Below are 21,021 nucleotides of genomic sequence, written 5' to 3'. Positions count from 1 at the left end.
TGAAGTTACAAAGAATTCCAGTGCCAGTGGCTGAATCCTCAGCAGGCTGCTACTAAAGCCCAGTGTAGTCCAGTGGTATCATTTCCCATATGGTTCCCAAACTCAGCAATACAAGGGACTGATGTCATTTTGACCTGCATCTTAATCCTCTTGTGTAGAAATAGCACAAACACATCTATTGAGGACTTCATGAAGAAGCTTGAAGTGCACTAAAACCTTCAAACTGCTGTTTTATCAGTTTGGAGCAAATGGAAGTGCTGCCATGGTTTCTCTGGCTAAACTTGAGCTTTTAGGAGTACAAGAAAAGCAACCCCACTTTGAAAGGGTTTCAGAGCCCAGTGAGGCACTGGTGCTCAGTTTAGGTGCTCTGTGTGCTGGTGCCTCATGCAGGGGACTCTGCAGTCCCAAACCAGCATGATCACGTCACTGTGGCTGCCTGCCAGCCCAGCCTGCCCTGCCCATGGAGCTCAGGAATCCTCTGGTGCTGATACAGGAGCAGGATGGCAAATTCCAGAGCAACTGTGGCTCCTGACAGAATCTCAATTAAATGAAGCAATTGCACAAATAATAATAGTAGCTGTGATAGAGGGGACTCTGAGTTGGTCAAGCCTTTATTACATTAAATTCTAAGTTCTGATCTTTTCAATAGCAATTTTTCCTTTTGGATACTTAAAACAAATGTGGAGAGTAAAGATAAGACGAATCCTAAAATTATTTTTTATTTTATTTTTTCTTTTGATAGTAAAAGAAAATTACTTCAAGTGTATCTTAATAATTAACTGCTGGCTGCCCATGCTATCGGCCTGCAGCCTGGCAGTATTACAGCTCTTCTAGACACGAGCAGAGCTAATTTTTGGTGCCTTTATTCTCAGCACTTGTACCTTCTATAAAGTGAGGTACTCCTTCATTTAAGAGAAATCAAAAAACTGGTTGATTCCATTTTTCTGGCTAAACATGCTTGTATCCTCAGTCACACCACTAGACCTTAGCAGAAATGTATTTAACTGTTTATTACTTTACTTAGAAACTACCTACCTTGGGTTTCAGGCCATTGGAAATACCAACTCCTGCTTTATTTAGTCAGTCCTTCCACTGATAGTTTAGAGCTTTGTGATACAGTTTATTTTGTCTCCCTGGAAATTTGGAATAATTTTTCCTTGTGACTAAAACATTTATTTTTAAGTACCTAACAATTCAGGTGAGTTAAATTGCAACACTGTGAAATTATTCATGCTGCAAATACAATGTGTGATGACGATGTGTTAAAGCTTTTTAAAATGAAGTTCCTGATACAATAATATATCATATAAAAAATAAAATCAGAGATGTTCTGTATCACTAAAGAGTTATATTAAATGCTATTTCACTGTTTCTAGTCTTTGAGTAGAGAGACCCAGATCTGCTTCTGTTGCTTTTCTTGGAAGGACACACAAATTCATATTGTCTTCATCAGAGCCAGCAAATGCCCTGCTGACTAGCAGGATTCAATTGGTGTCTCCCAGGGGGGTTGTAACACTGATTTGTGGTGCAGAGCAGCAGAAGAATCCTGTCATGTGTTTATATGCTTTAAATCAGCTTCAATTACCCCTGTCATTGCAAGCCAGACATAACCTGTGTTTTTTATGGGGAAGGGCGTCCTATCTAAACATCATCAGCATTTATTTTATTGAGTGATATCCTCAGTAAAAATAAGGTTGGTAGACTGTAAAGACATGTTGTTTAAGCCAGAAGAAGGAACTTGTTTGTTCATTTAAAAAACAGTAATGATAAAAGAAGGGGGGGAAATAGTGTAAAGCTCTCTGGCTTGGTATTTCCCTTAGTGGGAAGAGTCAGGAGAACCATTTGTGCCCTCATTTTTTACACATGGGAGGAAACTTTAAATACTGCACCAAGCCACACTGTCAGTAGTAGCTGGTGGATGATGCCAACTGCATTTGGCATTAGCTTTTAGAGCCAGACTTTAGCGTGGGTGCTGTGTTAGAAATCTAACCTCCAGAGTGGTGTGAATTTGGGAGGTGGTGACTGTGTGCCAGTGGGGCTGATCTGCTCTCATGGAAACCAAGCCAGGCCCTTCAGCATGAAAACTCTGGCAGCAGAAGGCATTTTGCACTCATGACACATTTCTCCAGAATGCTGCAGGATCGTTAAATTCTTTGAAATGAGCACTTCTGCAACCCCTATTTCTGTAGCTGCTGAAGTAACACTTCTAAACTGTTTCTACATTGCATAGTAAACCAGTGCCAGTAGCAAGTCCATTTTATCCATTTATTTTCAGAAAAGTTAAGGTTTGAATAGAAACATGTGGGAAGTGTATGGTAGCATCAGTGGGAAAACCTAGCTAGCAGGAGCAGTGGGGAAAAGTCAGCAATCCAAGCCCAGTTGTCTCCTGATATTACCACTGTTGGATGCCACATGGCCCAGTGTCACAGGGAGCTGTATTCCTTGTACCCTTTGCACTGCACTTCTAACCTGCTGCCCTCCCCTGTGAAAAAGCAGGAGTGTCAGGAATCCAGCTCTTCCCTGGGCATCTCTTGGGAGTCAGATGCTGCTGCCCAGGGCTGTCACAAGCTAAAGTCTGGAAAAAAAAATTAGTAATCAGAGAAAAACTGGTAGAAGTACAATATATTGTGCCATCCTATTTGATTGTTTCTCTCTGTTGTTTGTTAACCAAGGGGCTCTTAAAAATAATCAGGTTCCAGTTGCGTGTTTGCTCTGCTGGAGTAAAAGATTAAGGGCTTAATCCCTTCTTCTTCCAGTGCTGTTCATAGTCTAGTGAAACCTTTTTTCTGCTCTGGTGTTTTGTGATGATAATGCCTAAAACTAAGAATGAGTGGAAAAATAACAACATAGATTGAAAGCTGTTGCAGATTAAATGCTTATTCTGAATTCCCGGGAAGTGGCTGAGCAATCTTCTTATAGCTTCATTAATTGGAAGGAGCTGTGTCCCCCAGAGGGCTGCCAAAGACACTTCCTTCAAAAGCTTCATGTGTTTGTAAAAGTGAAATAGAAAGAGGTAGAAAATTGAGGTTGGCTGTAGCAATAGAAGCTTAGTTTTATTAAAATTGTGCACATACTTCTTACATGACTGTCACAGTCAGGACAGTGTGGCTCTTATGGAAGATAGGAAAGGGCAGGACATTGAGTCTTTCAGAAAGAAATGGGTTGTCATATCTGTGGTAATAGTCTGAAAATGGAATTTTCAGGAGATGTCTTAGTGTGTTAACAAGTCCTATAGATTTAGTAAGCATATATAAGATGTATGGTCCATCTAATGTGGTACCTAGAGTACATTTTCTGTCACTTGTGGGCTGCTGGTTCACTGAATACTAAAAAACTGGGATTTGATTTTATGGGTATTATTGTAATTAGTAAAACTGAGGGGTTGGTGTTTATGTACCTAGTTGGAGGAGTGTATGTAAGAGTTAACCCTTTAGTTTCAGTATTCTTGTACTTTAAAGTTGGAAAAAAATTGTGGCATGTAAATGATAAAGAGAGGACAACTTGAGCCCTAGGTGGAGGATAGATTAGCACATACATCCCAGATTAATAAGGAAACAAGTTTGTGCTTGCTTTACAGAATTTTTATATTTTTTGTCGTTTTTATGAGCTCAGGAAGTTTTCTTTTAAAACTGAAGCTGAATATGTGCCATGTAGAAGTGAAAAGTATGTGGAGAAAGAGGCAGATACATATTCTTCAAGGGGTTACCTGTCAAATCCAGCTATAAAACCTCTTTCAACCCATTGGTACTTCTACTGTCTTCAAGAAGGCAATTCACTTTGGCCAGGCAGTTGAGTATAAAAAATGAGAAAGCTGAATTCTTTTCTTTTTTCAGCAGAAGATTGTGTAGTCCTACATATATAAAACTGCTACTTCTAGAAAGAACTGACATCTTTTGTGTATGTATGTCTTAAGATATTAGGAGAATACTGAAAATTAAAAGTTCAAATTCGGTTTCTCCTTAAACATAGCAATCATGACAGAGTTTTTGAATATGCTAAACCTTTTTATTTGCTCAATTTTTTTAGTGCTGTTGAATTTGGAAAGGGTTTGGTTTCTACTTAAGCAGTACCAGGTGCTTCTTAAGACATCTCATGAAGTGGTCTCTTCATCTCACAACCAGTCACCCACTGAATGCTGCTAGGTATTGTAGAAACCTACAGGGTGTTTGAGCCTAGGATTTTGTAATCAGCCTGAGTGTTCTTGGAATTTTGATTTTAACCAAATACATTTATCAATATGTGGTTCTTCCTGAACAAATGGATGGTGGTGTGCTGCTCTTCAGGTTTAGGTCTCCTGCTCTTTAGAGGAAGGGTCTGGATGGCAAGTCCTGTGAGGAGCAGCTGGGAATACTGGAGTTGTTTATCTGGAGAAAAGGAGGCTCAGAGGGTACTTATTGCCCTCTACAGCTGCCTGAAAGGAGGTTGTAGTGAGCTGAGGGTCGGTTTCTTCTCCCAGGCAACCAGCAGGAGGAAAGGGGGAAATGTATTTGTGTTGTGCCCTAGGAGGTTCAGATTGGATACCAGGAGAAGGTTCTTTGCTGAAAAGGGGGTGAAGCATCGGAACAGGGTGTCCAGGGAGGTGATGGGGTCACCATCTCTGGCAGTGTTCACAAAATCAGTAGACATGGCACTGTGTGATGACATGAGCATGGTGATGTTTGGTCAAAGATTGGAACTTGATGATCTTGGAGGTCTGTTGCAACCTTAGTGATTCTAGGATTCTCTGGTTCTATATGGAGCATCCCTGCAGCCCTAGAATAATGTAGGATGGAAGGGATTTGTGGTGGTCCTGTGGTCCAGCCCCTGGCTCAAAGCAAGTCCAGTTTCAGTAGACAGCTGATGGCATTCCTTCAACATGTTTCCAACAGACTCTGAACAGTGTGTTCCAGCATTCAACAAGCTCATGGTAATTTTTTTTTCCTTATATTGAGTTGACATTGTTCCAGCTTATGCCTGCTGCTTCTTGTCCTTTCACTCTTTACCTCTGAGCAGAGCGTGGTTCCAGTTTTGTGTATGTGTCATCAGGTAGTTTTAGACAGCAACACGATCTCCCTTGAGCACCTCCTACATCTGCTGCAGCCCCTGCCTGCCCATGTGTCCTGTGCTGCAGCTCTGCACCTGGCCACCTTCCCTCATCCCCCTCCAGTAAATCTTGTCCTGAGGAGCCCAGGATGGTGCCTGCTGCAGTCTCCTAAATGATGAGCAGCAGGGAAGGTCACAACCCTGTATCTCCTGGCTACACCAGTGCCTCCCAGCAGGTGGCTGGCTGGTTGCTGCAGGGACACACTGATGACTCTTGTCCAACAGGGTGTCCCCTGGGACCCCACATCTCCTTGTGCTCTCCAGCTGATTAACCCCTGTGGTGCACTGGTGCATGGGGCTGTTCCTTGCTGCTTGCAGGATTTAGCATTTTTCCTCACTGAAATTTGTGTAGAAGGTAGATAGCACTCAATGTCCACTTGGTATCATCATTTTAATCCACAGGGATACATCCCTATGGAGCACCTTGAGGGATGTGATTGTACCAGGTACAAGTTAGAGCAGAATTTGATCCTGCTGGTCCTTAGGTTGCTGTCTGACATTACACCTGACCTGATGTAACTGCAGCTACCTGCTGAAATGAATAGCTTTGCTCTCTCAACAGCCTGACCAGGCTTTTCTTAATTTTGATATATCAAATTTAGTTGACTGTTCAGCCACAGAGTCAGATCAGCAATTTAAAAAATAGATGGGATACCATCTTCTCTGGAAAAAAAAAAAAAAACAAAACAAAACAAAACAAAAAAACCCCTAACATTTTCTTTTGTCCCTCCCAGAAAGCTTGAATGACTTGCCCACAGCTGCATAGATTGAGGTGTGGTGCAGAGAAAGACAAGACCTTTGGTATCAGCACACAAGTTACCCTGGATTAGGCTGATGGTGATTTGATGTTTTACAGTATAGTTTTGTTGGTCACCTCCAGATTTTTATCTGGATTTGCAAATACTGTAGGCAGGTGGATAAAACAAAATTTGTTGGGAAATGAACCATAGATGTATTAAAATTCTGCAAGTCATTTGAGAGAGCTGCTTTAAAAATGCTCTTAATTCTCATTTCAAAAATAGATTATCCAACTGTGAAAATCTCACTGAATATTTATTAAAGGATAAGTAGCTAATTAAAACCCTGTCCTGGTTTTTGCAATACCTAGCAGTGTTCAGTGGGTGACTGGTGGTGAGATATCATTGTATTTGAAGGCAGATATGCTGCTCTTAGCCTAAAATTTTATATATAGTCCTGCTCACAACTTACAGAGCTCAGAAACTGAAACCTTGTTAATTGGCTGTTACCACCTTCTGTTGTGCCTTCACTCATACTGGCACTGAAATGCTCGAGCAGAGCTGCCTGTGAAAGGGAGAGGTCAGCTGGTACAGGAAAACTTACAAATGTCTTGGGTATGAATTCCCAGTGAACAAGACAGTGAAACAAACTTTGAGACTTATTTATGGGTTTAGCAGACCTGTGAGGGGAGGAAATGTCCGTCTGTACCTTGGGGTGGACAGCTCCAAGGAACTTTGCTCTGGGTTTTTTTTTTAGAACAAAGTATCTTGCATATTTGGAGAACAATAAAGAATGGAGAATGTTGCTCTGTCCCATTAGAATGGAAAGGCATAGTGATTACCCACTGAATCCTTAGAAAATAAACCATGTACAATATTTTTATGGGCTAGGAAACCCCCTGAGTGCCCTCTCATCTAAGGAGGCTCTGTGACTTGCTGTGGTGCCTATGAGCTGTGGCATGTTTGGAGGTGTCATCTGCCTGGTTCTTTGTGCCATAGGAGGTCAATAATCCTCTTCTCCTCCTCTGGTTTTAACTTATTTCCTTTTAGATTGTCTGATTGCTTAGACAATGATGAGATGAGCCAATTCAAAGTGGGCAGTCCCTGTTTCTACGTTAGCTGCTGCTTGGTGCATCTGTTTGAGGGGCTTCTGTGCTCAGTTGGAAGTCCACCTGGATCTTTATTAGGTACATCCCTGGGTCAGAAAGATGTAATTATAAGATATACCTTAGCTCTCCCTACTGCTCCTTGTATGCTGCATACAGGATTGTTCAGTAGTCACAGTCATTGTTCAGAGCAGTGAGTTGCTCACAGCTCCAGCCTGTCACCATCCCCAGGACTGTTAATGGTGCAAAGCAGCAAATGGTGCTTCTCTTTCACTGAGACATCTCATGAGAGCCCAGCTGGGTCATGAGCTGAGCCCAGCTTTGCTTCCCATGGAGACTGGGGCAAAACACATTTGTAGGAACTGTCCTGCCCAGGGCATGCAGCTTAGGAGTGACAGAGGCCAGGGTGGCTCTGTGCTGGTGTCAGTGCAAATTAAACCCTTTTGTGGGGTTTAATTTGGGGCAGGTTACCAGTGGTTATAATAAGTCTGTGTGTATCTGTAAGTCAAGATGAGATGTCTTCCTGAAAACATGTTGAAGATTGGATACAAGTTCTTGTCTCAGTTCTGGAATGATTGAAATCCCTTGGCTTGTGTCTTTCCAGGTCAATTGGTAGTGCTAAGTTCTAGGCTTGATTTTGTAATATTTCTTTAAAATTAAAACATAATTAAATGGTTTGTTTCACGTTTGCAGTAGAAAACTAGGACAGCATTTGAATTGTATCACTCCATTTTGAGACAGTTATTGGTAATTAGTAATGAATTTTTATTATCTATATAGAAGTGTGTCACATTTACTAATTTTATTTAAATGTATGTATGTTTATTTGAATAAGCTTTGGGTTGGTCCAGATGACCTTCAGAGGTCCTTTCCAACCTCAACTCTTCTATGAGTTCATAAAGCTCTTTTATTATTCCATGTATTAGAATTATCTCTGACTTTAAAAAGTATCAAAATCTGTTGCAGTCAACAGTTATGACCTAAAAAGATAGTGTTGGGAGTTTTTTTGAATATATAACACAGAAGCTTGCTGCTGCTGCAAGACAGGACAGGTTTGCTTGCTGGAGTGCAGCTCCAGCACATCCTGCCTGTCAGGATGCTAGAGACAGTGTTGTCTTCTGGCTAGGTTAGTGAGTAAAATTCATGGTACAAAATCCTCTTTGAAACAGATGGAAATTTAGGCCCCTGGATCTATACTAGCATGGTGTTGGACCTTGTTGTACCAGAGTCATGCAGTTGGTCAGAGAGTAAAGAAATATTAAAGGCTATTTCCATAAAGAATTTTTACTTATTGTAGCTTTGAGTGACACGGTAGGAAGTTTTTTGACTACAAAAACTTGAGAAAGAGAAAAGGTGAAATGCACAATTCATTATCGGATATCAAAAATGATAATCATACTTACACTTCATGTGTCCTCATGATTTTTTAAATTATCACGAGTGGTCCAAAATGTATGGCACTTAGCTGGTTTCAAATATATTTTAGTAACTTTATATAGAAACAAAGGACAGCATTGCTTTTGTTCTTTTTCTAAGTAATAAAAAATTCTTTTAAGTGTAATTCAAGTGTAGAATGAGCATCTCTTAGGCAGTTTTAGGAGCAAAATAATGTTTAAGTTTAGCACTATGTATCTGTGTAGCTTTGTAGTGGAGACAACCTCACAATTGGTATGAATTTGATAGCATTTGTGGGAGAATGCCGTGAGTTTTAGTGAAATGTTAATGAAGTAGTGTGGTCAGATGGACTTCACCACAAAGCAGAAGGTGTGTGTTATGTTTGTGCCCCATTAAGCCATATTTTGATAGCTTGGGTAGGGATTTAGTTGGACATGAACTTTGGGTGGAGTGAAATGTGTTTCTAAATCCTCACCATCCTTTGCTGCATATGAAGTGATTTGTCCATCTGGCTCCCTTAGAGGAAAAGCCTCAGTGGTTTCTGTGCCCAGACAAGGAAGTGCACAGCAGAGAGCTTTTGTTTTAAGAACATTGATAAAAAGGAATGATTTAATTAAGTGTAAGAGGAGCTGTTGTTTGGTAGGGAAAACAAATAATGTAGACACTGTGGGTTTTATAACTGGGATAGGTTTTTTTCCCTTTGAGAGTTCAATAACATTTGCTTTCTGAGCACATAGATTAAGAGAAAGACTTTGATGTGATAAAAGTTGTGAGGATGAGTGCTGATTTTTAATGTATAAAAGTCATCACTCTCATGCAGCTATTTAACAACATAAAAGCAGCTGCATTTGCCTCTACTTAGCTCCCTGTAATGCCAATTTTATTTTCATTCTGTAACTGATCCTGTTAGTGATGAACTCTGGCTAATACTACATTTCTTAGATACACAGCAATTTGGACTTGAGTGCTCACTGTGTTTTTGTATCTTTAGATATTATTATTTTTCCTAACAAGCTGTAACCATCTGCATTTGAAGTTGCCTGTTTGATATGCCCCTTTGATATTTAAGCCTCTAAGTGGCTGGAAAACTGAATGAGAACTGGGCAAGCAGAGAAAAAGAAGCAAGAATATCATCAGTTCCTATGCAGAAAGATATTTAATTTCAATAAAGGCTTAACCAGTTTGGTTTTGTTTTCTGCTGTTGTAGGTTGCCTTTCCCTGCAGGTGACCGGGTAACTTTTAATGGGAAGGAATGCATCTGCCAGAAATGCTCCCTGCCCCCTTCCAGCAGCACTGGATCCTTCCCTGTACAGAACCTGCGGAGTAAGTACGGGTTTCTGCTCTTTTCAGTCAGTACTTCTTAGTCTGCACAGGTTTCAAGAACATAATTTTACACTAGTGTGTGCAATTGGAAAAAAAGAAGCACAGATGGTGCTATTATAGGATTAACAATACATTGAACCTCTCAAAGATTTGATTCAAATAAACTAAATCAAATTATTTGGAGAAAAACATAATATAGATGCTAATATTTTCGAGGATTTAGTCCAAGTCCATCTGAAATAAAAGCCAAGGTGAGATGTAATGATTTTTAAGTGTTCCAGTATTGCTTCAGAAAATATCAGTGGCCAGACTGCATGGCTAAATACTACAGAGCAAGGGGTTTAATGTATGAAATGTCAGTGGGGGGCATTCACGTTGACCTGCACTATCAGAAGATACAAACACTATGGGAAAGAAATGTGTTCTTTTCACAGCAACTTCTTTGCACTAGATCATAGACGGGTGGTGTTGTTCTGGACTCCATTCCTCTGCTCTTTTGCTCATAAAGTGCTGCTGTGCTTTAAGAGTCTACTGCTAACTTTATGTAATTAAACAGCAGCAGCAATTCAATTAAACAGCAAAGACAGAAAAAATTTTAATGACTGTTAGTCAACCTGGATTCAGCATGGCTGAGGAGGGGCCCCATGGGTTGCTCATCTTCCTGTGTAGGAAGATTTCTCTTCTGAAGAGAAATCTCTCCTTTTTTCCATTTTCTTTTTCCCCCCACATTTCTTCACAGAAGTTTTCACCATCTCATTTCTACAGTTCATCAGCAGAAGCTGCTGTGTGAATGCTCTGTGAGATGCTCTATAGATTGTTCTTGCTAATGCCATTCTCTTTTGGGGATGGGTTGGCCCTCTCTGTGGGGTGCTTTCTCTTGCCACTCATTCTCGATATGGATCCTTCTTGGCCATCTTTCATATGTGAAAAATGCCTTTGGCTACAATGGACATTATTAGCCTGGTTGAGTACTGACAGGACAAGTTCATTTGATTATGTGTGGTACAGAATCCTTTAATGTATTTACATTCCCTTTCTCTGTGCACACACACTGGAGAGTTTTTCTTGCCATTGCACTTCCTCAGCTCTCTTGGGTCACTCACTGAGCCTTCCCAGAGCACAGACACCTGCAAACATCAGCAAACCACTTGCCTCAGAGGAAACAGCCCTGGGAGTAAGCACATCTCTGTGGCAAAACCTTACCCTGGAAAATAAAAGTTTGCCTTTTCCCCACATTGCATAGAGCAGTGAATGGTGTATCTCCTGAGAAGAGCTTTCTTGGAAAAGACTTTAATGCTTTAAACAAGCAACTCTTGTTAGCAGTGCACAAAAACATGACCTGAGGCAAACTTTTTCAAGGGAGGAGTAGTACATTGACCCACTGCAACATTGGGTTTGTTCCTGTCTCAGAACTGTCTGATGTGTACCATGTGTGCTCTTCCCCAGCCTATTTATCTCAGCAGTGATTTCACATCTCTGGGGGACTCACTGAGCTCTGCCCCCTCTGACAAGTCCTTCTGTTTTCATCCTCCCCTTTTGCTTCTAACCTCCTTCATGCATTCCATTTGGAAGAAATGAAGAATGTAAAATGCTTGCTTTCTGCCTGAGTCCTTGAATTTTTTATTATATAAGTACCCACCTCTCTGTTTTGTTTTGTTTTATAAAACAATAGCTCTGAAAACCTCTTGTGACGGTGTTGATTTTGAGAGAGTACTCAAGGAAGAATATTAACATGTAGCAGCAAATTGATGTGTTCTGCAGAGTTATTGCTTGAAATTAGTTGAGTCACCAAAGGATGCTGCATCCAAGATGGGAAGACAAGGACATGCATCAGTAGGCACTGTTGGCATAGCAACCACAATATTTGTTTGTAATTATCTGGCACTTTACAGAGAAAACAGCAGTTGGGAATAAAAAAAAGTAGCTCACAAAATGCTGCATTTCTGCCCACCCAAGCTTAAAGCAGATGAAAGGTGAATGCCATTTGAGCACATGATGTTGTGTTCAGTTTGTGAAATAAACCCTCAAGCAGTCGGATTAAATTAGATTTCCAGATGAATCCCCAGTTCAGGGGAGATCACAAACAAATTTCTGATTGCAGTTGAACAACAGATATGTAGAATACTGCAGGGACTAAAACCAGGCACACACCCAAATGTTCTTTATTATTAGCAAAACTCAAATGTTCTGATCTGTAGTGCACATGGTTTTGTGCTAGGCTTGTTTCCAGATATTGGTGCTCTAGAGGGTAACATTAAAGAGACACATTATTGCTCCCTCAATACATTCCAAATGCACTAAAGGAAAATACAAACTATGCTTTATCATTGTGTGCTCAGAAATGAAACATTTACAACTTCACTTACACTGTCTCATTAGGGTCATGTAACCAATGAAATACAGTCTTAAATCAGAAAGTTTTTAAGAAGACTTTAAATGCTTTAGTGAGATCCTAGGTTGAGAGTTCTATCTCAATAACAAGATAAATCTTTCTAATGCTTTTGCATAGCTTTAGCTTCCATGCAAGACATTGTTATGGGTTTGTTTTCTCTCCTGGCATTTCTGAATGATTAAGTGTCTTCCAGGTTTTGTCTTTTCTCTAGAAAATTATTGGTATACCTGAAGAATTCCTAAAAATACTATGTATTTTTCCCCATGAGATGGAAGATGTTTAATGGAGCATTAGAAGATTACTGAGATATTGCTACTAGAATCAATTTATCACTGGCATTTATCCATTTTTTCCCACATGTTCTACTATTTTAACATTTAGTAAGAAAATCATCCATAAACAGGAAATCTGTAGAGTGAAGACTGAATGAGAGATGGACTTTGTAGAGTAGTAGAGGGTTCATTTGGGTTATAGAGAACCAGATCCAAATCCCATGTCTATGTAACATCTCTGAAGAGGACAGAACTGATTGTAGGTTTGGCTTTTGCTAGCTTAGTCAAAATCTACCATTGTTAAAAAGAAAGGCAACCAAACCCCCAGACACTCTTGTTCTCAGTTACTCTTTCTGGGGCATAAAACTAGTTTACCTACAGCCTGTTTAACCAATATAGACCAACCTCTGTTACCAGTTACTGCATGTTTTACATGTATTTTTTGTTAGCACCTCTTGAAACTTTATATAAGTAAATTTTTATGGAGAATAAATATATATACAGCCATCACTTCCACATATTGAAGTGTCACTAATGCCTCTTAAGTATTGGTGTTTGTACTGGTTACAGGACATTTCATACCGGAATTTTAGCTTGGATTTTTTCATGGTCACCAAAAGAATTTTGAAATAAGTAGAGCTTGCAGATCCAAAGGCAAAGGCTAATATGAAGAATCAGTTATTTGTATTTTTTATTTTTTTACCAGGCTGTTTTGCAATTCTTGAAAAATCAATCAGCAAAACTTCTTTTTTTTTTAAACACAGTATAAATGAATTAAAATAAAGCCTAAGTCACTAGGAAATGGAAGTCATCAGCTTTTTTCTTTGAATGATGCATGTCTTGTAGCAATTTCAGAGCTTTCTAAGGGCAGCAACACTTGCCATCCATCAGTGAGCAGTGGAGTGAGCAGTGGAGCCCTCGTGAGCTGGTACTGGGACACTGATGGATCCTTGTGCTGCTGTAACCAACTGCTGCATCACCACCTAAAGAACATGATTCACTCATTTGGGTTTTTCTCTTGCAGACTGTGGGGGCTGTGGTTCAGAAATAAAAAATGGTCAGTCCTTGGTCGCCTTGGACAAACACTGGCATTTGGGCTGTTTCAAGTGCAATACATGTGGCAAGCTGCTGAATGCAGAGTATATCAGCAAGTAAGTAGAGGAGTATTTTCACCTCTTTTGAGCATTCTTTTAATGCTAAATAATTAATTTATCATTGTATTTATTTGCATTGTAAAGTTATAAAGGTAATGCATAATATAGAAATATCATATATTTTATGTGCAATACATGTGGCAAGCTGCTGAATGCAGAGTATATCAGCAAGTAAGTAGAGGAGTATTTTCACCTCTTTTGAGCATTCTTTTAATGCTAAATAATTAATTTATCATTGTATTTATTTGCATTGTAAAGTTATAAAGGTAATGCATAATATAGAAATATAATATATATATATAACAATAATATAATTAAGTAATGTAATATATAAATGCATATTGCATTACCTTTATATATATATATATATTAAAAATATATAAGATATTAGAGATTATTGGCTAAATTACTACCTAAATTGTATTTTAAAAAATGAAATGGCAAAGAGTAGAAGTAATTCACCTCTTTTGAGCATTCTTTTAATGCTAAATAATTAATTTATCATTGTATTTATTTGCATTGTAAAGTTATAAAGGTAATGCATAATATAGAAATATCATATATTTTATAATAATATAATTAAGTAATGTAATATATAAATGCATATTGCATTACCTTTATATATATATATATTCAAAAATATATAAGATATTAGAGAATATTGGCTAAATTACTACCTAAATTGAATTTTAAAAAATGAAATGGCAAAAAGTAGAAGTTACATTTTTCCATTTACCTGGAATGGGACTTGACAAAGTAGATATGCTACAAAGAGACAGCAGGTGGAATATGTTTCCAAGACCCAAATGTTTGCCCTTAGTTACCTATGCTTTTGCTCTCTGTGATGCTGTAACGTAAACAAGCAGGGACTGTTCTTTCTGTATGCATTACATAAAAAGAAATGTTAGCCAGAAGTTCATTAAGGATGTACATGCCATGCTTTTGTGCAGCTCCAGACCCTCATGCTGTCAGCTTTGGACTGAATGTGATGACAGCACTGAGAAACAGCACAAAGCACACACACAGACCACGTCCCATGTCAACACTTGGATCAGGCCAGTGACATGAAGGCCTTTCACTGGACAAGGCACCTGGGATTAATTTCTGCTTCAGAGAAGTGTGTTATGTTAAAATTTTCTTAAACAACAAAGTAACTCAGTCATCAGTGCCCACAGAGATGGCGTTTCAGAGCTCATGTCCCCACTGACTTTCAACAATTCTTTGGATTTTGATTAATACAACATTTAATTTCACAGCTTGCACTGGAGAACAATATTTATTAAAAGAGTGTTCTTAAATAAAGTTTTGCATTGTTTCAATGTTGGGCTATATAGATATAGTCTGCTATAATTTAGTGCAGTGGTTTTTTTGTTTGTTATTGAATATAACCCCCCCATAAATTGTAAAGATATAATTACTGCAAAATTGCCTTTTTAAAAAGGCTAAATGCCAAACAAAATAACTCAAGAGAGGAAACATCCTGTCTTTGATTAATTCAGTTAATTATTGTGATAACTTCTAGGTTAGCCTCTAAGAAATCCAACTTCCAGGCTATAAAATTAATTTCTATGTTTCTCCAAGGAAATGTCTGATAAAATTATGCCTGTGCTGATAAATCTGTCTGATCATGGGCTGTTTTAGTATAACAAACAAAGCATGTTTAACTATGTTTAACTTGAACTTTGAAGCATGGGAAGAGTCTCCAGTTTCTTCTTACAGCAATTTGTTTTCATTCATCAGTTTAATGATCTACATGTGCAATTTAGTAAAATAGTAAAATGTAAAATTAACAGGTTCTTGTCAGGGCAATAGTCCAAATGTTCTGGTCTTGATGCTTTAAAATAAAAGCTGAGACTCCAGTTTTTTTCTTCATATCTCTAAATTGTATCTTAACTCACTGGTGGTGGTGAAATAGCTGCTTACATCATGCATGAACACACTGCTGCTCAGGCTGAGTTCTTGGAGTCATTGCTGGCTTCTGTGGAGCAATTCCCAAGTTGTTTGATCCATGACTGTCTTTAAGCTAGTCCAGTCAAGAGTCCCAGTAGATTTAAATGTTTATCAAAACTTGGTTTACAGACAAGTTATTTGAGAAATTGCTCTCTGCAGTCTCAGCTAAAGGATTAGGTAACACATATATCAGATGATACATCATTTGGATAAATTAGATGATAAGAGGGAAGAATAATATGTAGAAATAGCTGTCTTTCCAGAGGAGGGAAACATGTGAAAGATGTTAATGGGTAACATGAATAAACAGGTGGTGTGAGGGTTTCAGAGACTGAGTGTTATTACAAGGCTGATGGCTGAGTTTAGCAACAAAGGAGAAAAGTGGTCCAAAATAGTTGTTCATTACTATTCAGCTTTTTACAATATTAATGACTACGAGGGAGGCAGGAAAACCCATAAATACCCAATGAAGTGTTGAAACATTGACAAATTTTGGATGCATCATCTCTCAGTGAACTGTAAGCTTACATAAAGCAGCATCTGTACAGCCTGTTGCTCTTCCCTAGGGATGGGGTTCCGTACTGCGAAACAGACTACCACGCCAAGTTTGGGATCAGGTGTGACAACTGTGAAAAGTACATCACAGGAAGGGTGCTCGAGGTAAGGAGAACCTCTCATTCAAGCACATCTCAAAGTGTACAAAAAACTGGCTCTTTTGGTTTTAGTCCTGTGCTCACAAACGAGTGTTAATGCAACAGCTTAATGATACTTTTATTGAATACCAGGAACTTTTTCTGTAATCAGGTTTTTTGTTTCTTCTGTTAATGATTTGGTAATGCACAAACTCCCTAAATGGATATTTATGGCACTAGGGAGTGTTCAGGCAGCAGAAGTAATAAATGAATGTGTTATCAGGCACATTTTAAAACTTGCATTAAACTCAGTTGAAATTTCTGCTTTTTTTGATTCTGTTTTGTGTACCCCAGAGGTGGAGTGAAGCTGTTGAAAAGTAAAATGAATTGTTTGAACTGTGTTTTTGCAACCAGAAATGAACTGTGTGGCAGATTTTTTTGCACTTGTTCTAAGCAGGAAGTTGTTTAGTGTAGGGGTATGTTTATGTGTTATGCAAAAATTTCCATATAACTGACCCAGTGTCACAAAATGAATATATTCCTTTGATCAGAATAAAATTTATCCTTGGATCTAAGTGTATTGACACCATGTCAGTGTCATGGATTATCTACTTTTTCTTTCTCCTTTTCTCTGTGAAGTCCAAGCAGTACTGGAGTTAGGAAGAGTTGCTCAGTTCACTCTTTTCTCTTCATCAGCTAAGAAGGCTTGGAGAAATCCCAAAGGGCTTCCACCAGAGAAAGATCTGCTTGGAGTCACACAAAGACTTACCTGTCCAAGAGGTGGACGATTACAACTTGTTAGGAACTGATGAGCAAGTATCCATACTAGATGGAATCTGTATTGGATAGGATGATATGGTGTTAGCATAGGCATGAGAGACTTTTCCATTAACAAATGTTGTTACAGATCTCTCTGAAAGGAGATTTCTAAAAGGGAATTTGAAGGAGTATAAAGACAGTTTTCTCACTTTTTGTACACAATTGTCTCAACTGGAAGAGGCAAAACAAAAGAAAACATCTTAAAACCTTCAAAAATGTAAAAGGTGACCTGTGGAAGCTGTTATATGTTTTCAGAGGCATCAAGCATTGACACTGAATGAAAGGGAGTGAAAGGGGGTGAGATTTGAAAGTGAAGGTAATTAAGAGAGATGAATGCAGAGTGAAGAGTTAAAGCTGTGGCAAATTTGGAGTGCACTTACTCAGAGCAGTTTACAAGGAGTGATTAGTACTGAGATAGGAGAAGAACAGAAGCTCCAGTTTCTGTACTGACTCTTGGCTTCACAATATTGTGTTTTTCTGTCCTGGTTCTTGCCTTGAAATATGTGCAAGAATGCTCTTTTTATGTGGTAATATTTTACCTGCAATATGGTTAAACAATAGCATGTGGTGTGATGTGATTAAGAGCTGGGTCCTTACTGTCTCTAATAAAAAGAAAAAGAAAGCCTTAAAGATCTTCATAGTAACAGTACCAAGTGTGTTTTGTGGGACCTGGGAGCACATGTGACTGTCAGAAGTTGATTCTATGTGGTGTGATGTGATTAAGAGCTGGGTCCTTACTGTCTCTATGGGTAATAAAAAGAAAAAGCCTTAAAGATCTGCGTAGTAACAGTACCAAGTGTGATTTGTGGGACCTGGGAGCACATGTGTCTGTAGTTGGTTCTTCTGACTGCTTGGTGAGAGTGTACTGAATAGGAAGACAGTTCCTTGTTTTTATTGTAGATGGGCCAGTAACAAACTTGGGAAAAGCTAATTTTTGAAAGCTGTTGTAGGAATTCTACCATGACAGATGACATATGATGGTTTTGGTCAGTGTGTGCATGTCTCCCTCTCCTCTCCATTCCCCAGTGTTTCTCTAAGAACAACTCTGTACCACTGATCCTCATCTTGCTTTGGTACTGGTTCAGGCTGGGAACTACTTCCATTGCTCTGTGGCACTTAACTGTGGAAGAAATACAGATGCAAGATACCAAAACCTTTAAAAAAATAGAAGAGAAAGAACTTTCAGCATCTGTAAAAGCACAGATATATCATTGTGAAACAGGAAACATAGGTTGAGTTTAGAATGGAGCAGGAAATGGCAATACAATGACATTTCACGTCTGGACACTTGTTGGAACAACCTGGACATTTTATGATCTGTAAATTTTTTTCTATAGAACTGTACAAAACAATTTGTTGGTTTGTGTGAAACAAAGCTAATGAAGCTTGAACATGGGTGCATGTCACATGTCCCAGCATTCTGCTGTCACACTGTGTCCTGTTCCTTATGACATCTCCCAAGATATCTGCTCCATCCCCTCTGTTTTTCCATGACCCATCTCAAGAGCTCTCTGTATGTGCCTGCTGCCTGTTCACAAGTGGTGACTCACACTGTGAGCCTTCTCCCATGGTGATCAGCCTGCATTTCCATGAGTCTTTGGAGCTCTGTAAGGGATCACTTAAAACAGCCATCGAGTTTCAGTGTGGAGCAGCTGGATGAGGAGGCAATGCACACACCTTGTTTCAGTAGGAAGCCAAACAAAAAGTCTTGGTCTGAGCGAACAGATTTGAAAGGACACAGAGAGCGTGGCTAACGTGGTTAAGGCATTGGTTGTTTGTGTACAGCAGATGGATTTATTCTAAAGGCTTGGAGCTGGGCTAATCTTTTCTCTCTCTGCTTTTGGTATCAAACTCTATGTCTGTTTGTCACTAGCAGGCTAATTGATGTATCTCCTGGTCAGGAGGACAGAGAAAATACAGGGTAGCAATGCCTGTTCTTTGTTGTAGCATGTATTATTAGTGGAGTTGTCTGGAATATTGACACATTTTTCAAAACATCAGTATTTCTTTTTACCATCTTGAATATTATCTGGAGAAACACAGAGATAATGGGGCAAATTGCTCTTAAACTGGGGGGAAGTATTTACAGCAATACTTATTAGGCAGGGGAATGCTCTCCCAAGGGAACTGCTGGAAACAATCACTTTGAAAGTCTTGTAACAAGATTGGACAAGGCACTGGAAAATCTATGTTAGGGAACAGTCCTGCAATGACAAAGGGAGGGACTATATGACCTAATAGGATTTTTTCCATCTCTGATTTCTGTGATAATGTCAGGAGGACAGCTGCTTCCAACGTTATTCTGTGATCAGATTTTATAATATTGTCTCCCTTTCCAACACTTGTTCATTTTGAGTGTTTATTCAGCAGAAAGGAAGGGAGCGTCAGCTAGTGTGAGTTACTGATAAGTTATAAAATATGGGAGTTTTTTTAGGTTGTCAGCCAAATACAAAGATGATTTAGTTACCTAAATTCTTCTCTCAGCCCATTTTCTGAGGGCCAGATTCATTCGATGTAGTAAATGGGCTTAGACACAGGATAGCTTTGTTTATAATTCCTTTCTAGTTTCTTTCTTCCCCTCCAGTCCACCTTGGCTTGCACCCACTCACCCAGGGAACTTGTACTGGAAAAGCTATAAAAGGGATTGAGCAGTTCATTTATGGAGATGATAAATTTTATTACTTTTAAAAGCTATTATTTTGCTGGGGTTTTTTTTGTGTTTGGTTTTTTTTTTTTTTAACCCCACCCACCAGTGCATTTATGGGCAAGATTTGCTTTGTTTGTGATGCATACAGAACACTTAAATGCAAATCAATCCTCTCCTAGAAGTTGTTTTCTTATCCCTGACCATATATATTGATAAACCTGCCAAGTTTAGTGAGGAGCAGGAAGTTGCTGGAATTTACTTTTGTAGTTTGACTTAAAATGCAGTGACTGAAAACCTCTAGGGAAAGAAAGGGCTGACTTCAGTGCTTATGCTGTATCTCTGCTGCCAATCCTGCAATAGTTAGCATCATGCAGTAACACACATTTTAAAATAACAAGCCATGGATTTTTATGACCAGCCATTTCCCTTCTGTCATGTTGCAATCTATTCCTCTGCACTTAGCACTAAAAATATTTTTCTCTTTTTTTCTGTTACAAGCAGTAATTTATTAGTTGAAATTTTAACTTGTGCTAAAGAGCATATCCTTAAAAAATGTAATTGTATTTTTAAAATAATATTACTGTATATCTTATGATAATACAGAGCGAGCTTTAAACCCCTTTCATTCAAGAAAACACTTTCCATTTGTTTCCTCATTTTTAATCAGTCTTTTAGCTGCATTTTGCTGGGGGAGGCAGAGATGTGTAGTCTGTCTCTCGGTCCTTCCCACATAGCAGGTTGTGTAAAAGGTTTGGAAAGCTGTTGAGGTTCATGACAAAGCTGTGTGACAGCCAATGATTCCTCCTTGTCCTCTCCTGGGAGGCATGTCTGGGTTTCCTTAACATCTGATACTTAGAAACATCATCTCAGTTCAAGCATCTCCCTATTTTAAAGTGGTCCACATTAAAAGAGTTTAAAATGCTTTGGATAAGATTGATTTTTAGCCTTTTTTTTTGTTTGTTTTCCTCTCCAGTTGATGAACTATAAGGAGAATTTATAGAGAGTGGTCTTAGTTCCTCTCAACTTTCATTTTACAAGACTGAGTGATCCCAATTCTCCTCTGCTGGTACAGCTAGCTCCAGGCTTTTCTGGTGATGCTGGACCTTCTCACTGTGGTTCCTGACTGGAGCCACCTTCTCTCAGCAAGGATGAGCACTGTACTCCAGACAGTGACTCAGCACTATCTTGTGCAGTGACAGTAACTCTTCCACCATTTCTAAAGAAAGTGCTTTCGTGATATCCCACACTGGTGCCAATTTCTTCTGTGAGTTCTCTAACACTGTCAGCCCATAGCCAGATATAGAAACACTACTTTGTGGGGAGGGTCTCTCCTCATCTGCTTTTTCAGCTGGTGGTTTCCTCCATTGTTAGAGGAAGCCTCCATATCCAGAGATAACCTTCTGGGGATGTTTTAATGGCAAACCCAATATAGGCTGTGAGGGGCTCACATTTGCATGGATAGGCAACAGCAATCAGTATCCAAAAACCCCTCAGGGGTATTTTCAGCACTCA

At 39.1% G+C, this 21,021-nt stretch overlaps 1 protein-coding gene across 8 annotated transcripts in view; it reads left to right on the top strand.

Annotated features, from left to right (window-relative positions):
• ABLIM2 (actin binding LIM protein family member 2) overlaps positions 1–21,021 on the top strand; it is a 130,460-nt gene that overhangs the window by 48,376 nt on the left and 61,063 nt on the right. For all 8 annotated transcript variants that reach the window (XM_039728840.1, XM_039728838.1, XM_039728839.1 and 5 more), the window contains exons 4-6: positions 9,528–9,643; positions 13,332–13,458; positions 15,978–16,071. In XM_039728840.1, the coding sequence (XP_039584774.1) occupies positions 9,528–9,643; positions 13,332–13,458; positions 15,978–16,071 (337 nt within the window). The remainder of the gene's footprint in view (positions 1–9,527; positions 9,644–13,331; positions 13,459–15,977; positions 16,072–21,021) is intronic.

This window comes from Passer montanus, unplaced genomic scaffold, assembly GCF_014805655.1.
Source record: "Passer montanus isolate IOZ18808 unplaced genomic scaffold, ASM1480565v1 scaffold67, whole genome shotgun sequence".
NCBI lineage: Eukaryota > Metazoa > Chordata > Aves > Passeriformes > Passeridae > Passer > Passer montanus.
The sequence above is the reverse complement of the archived record's forward strand: the minus strand, read 5'-3'. Positions and strand labels throughout refer to the sequence as shown.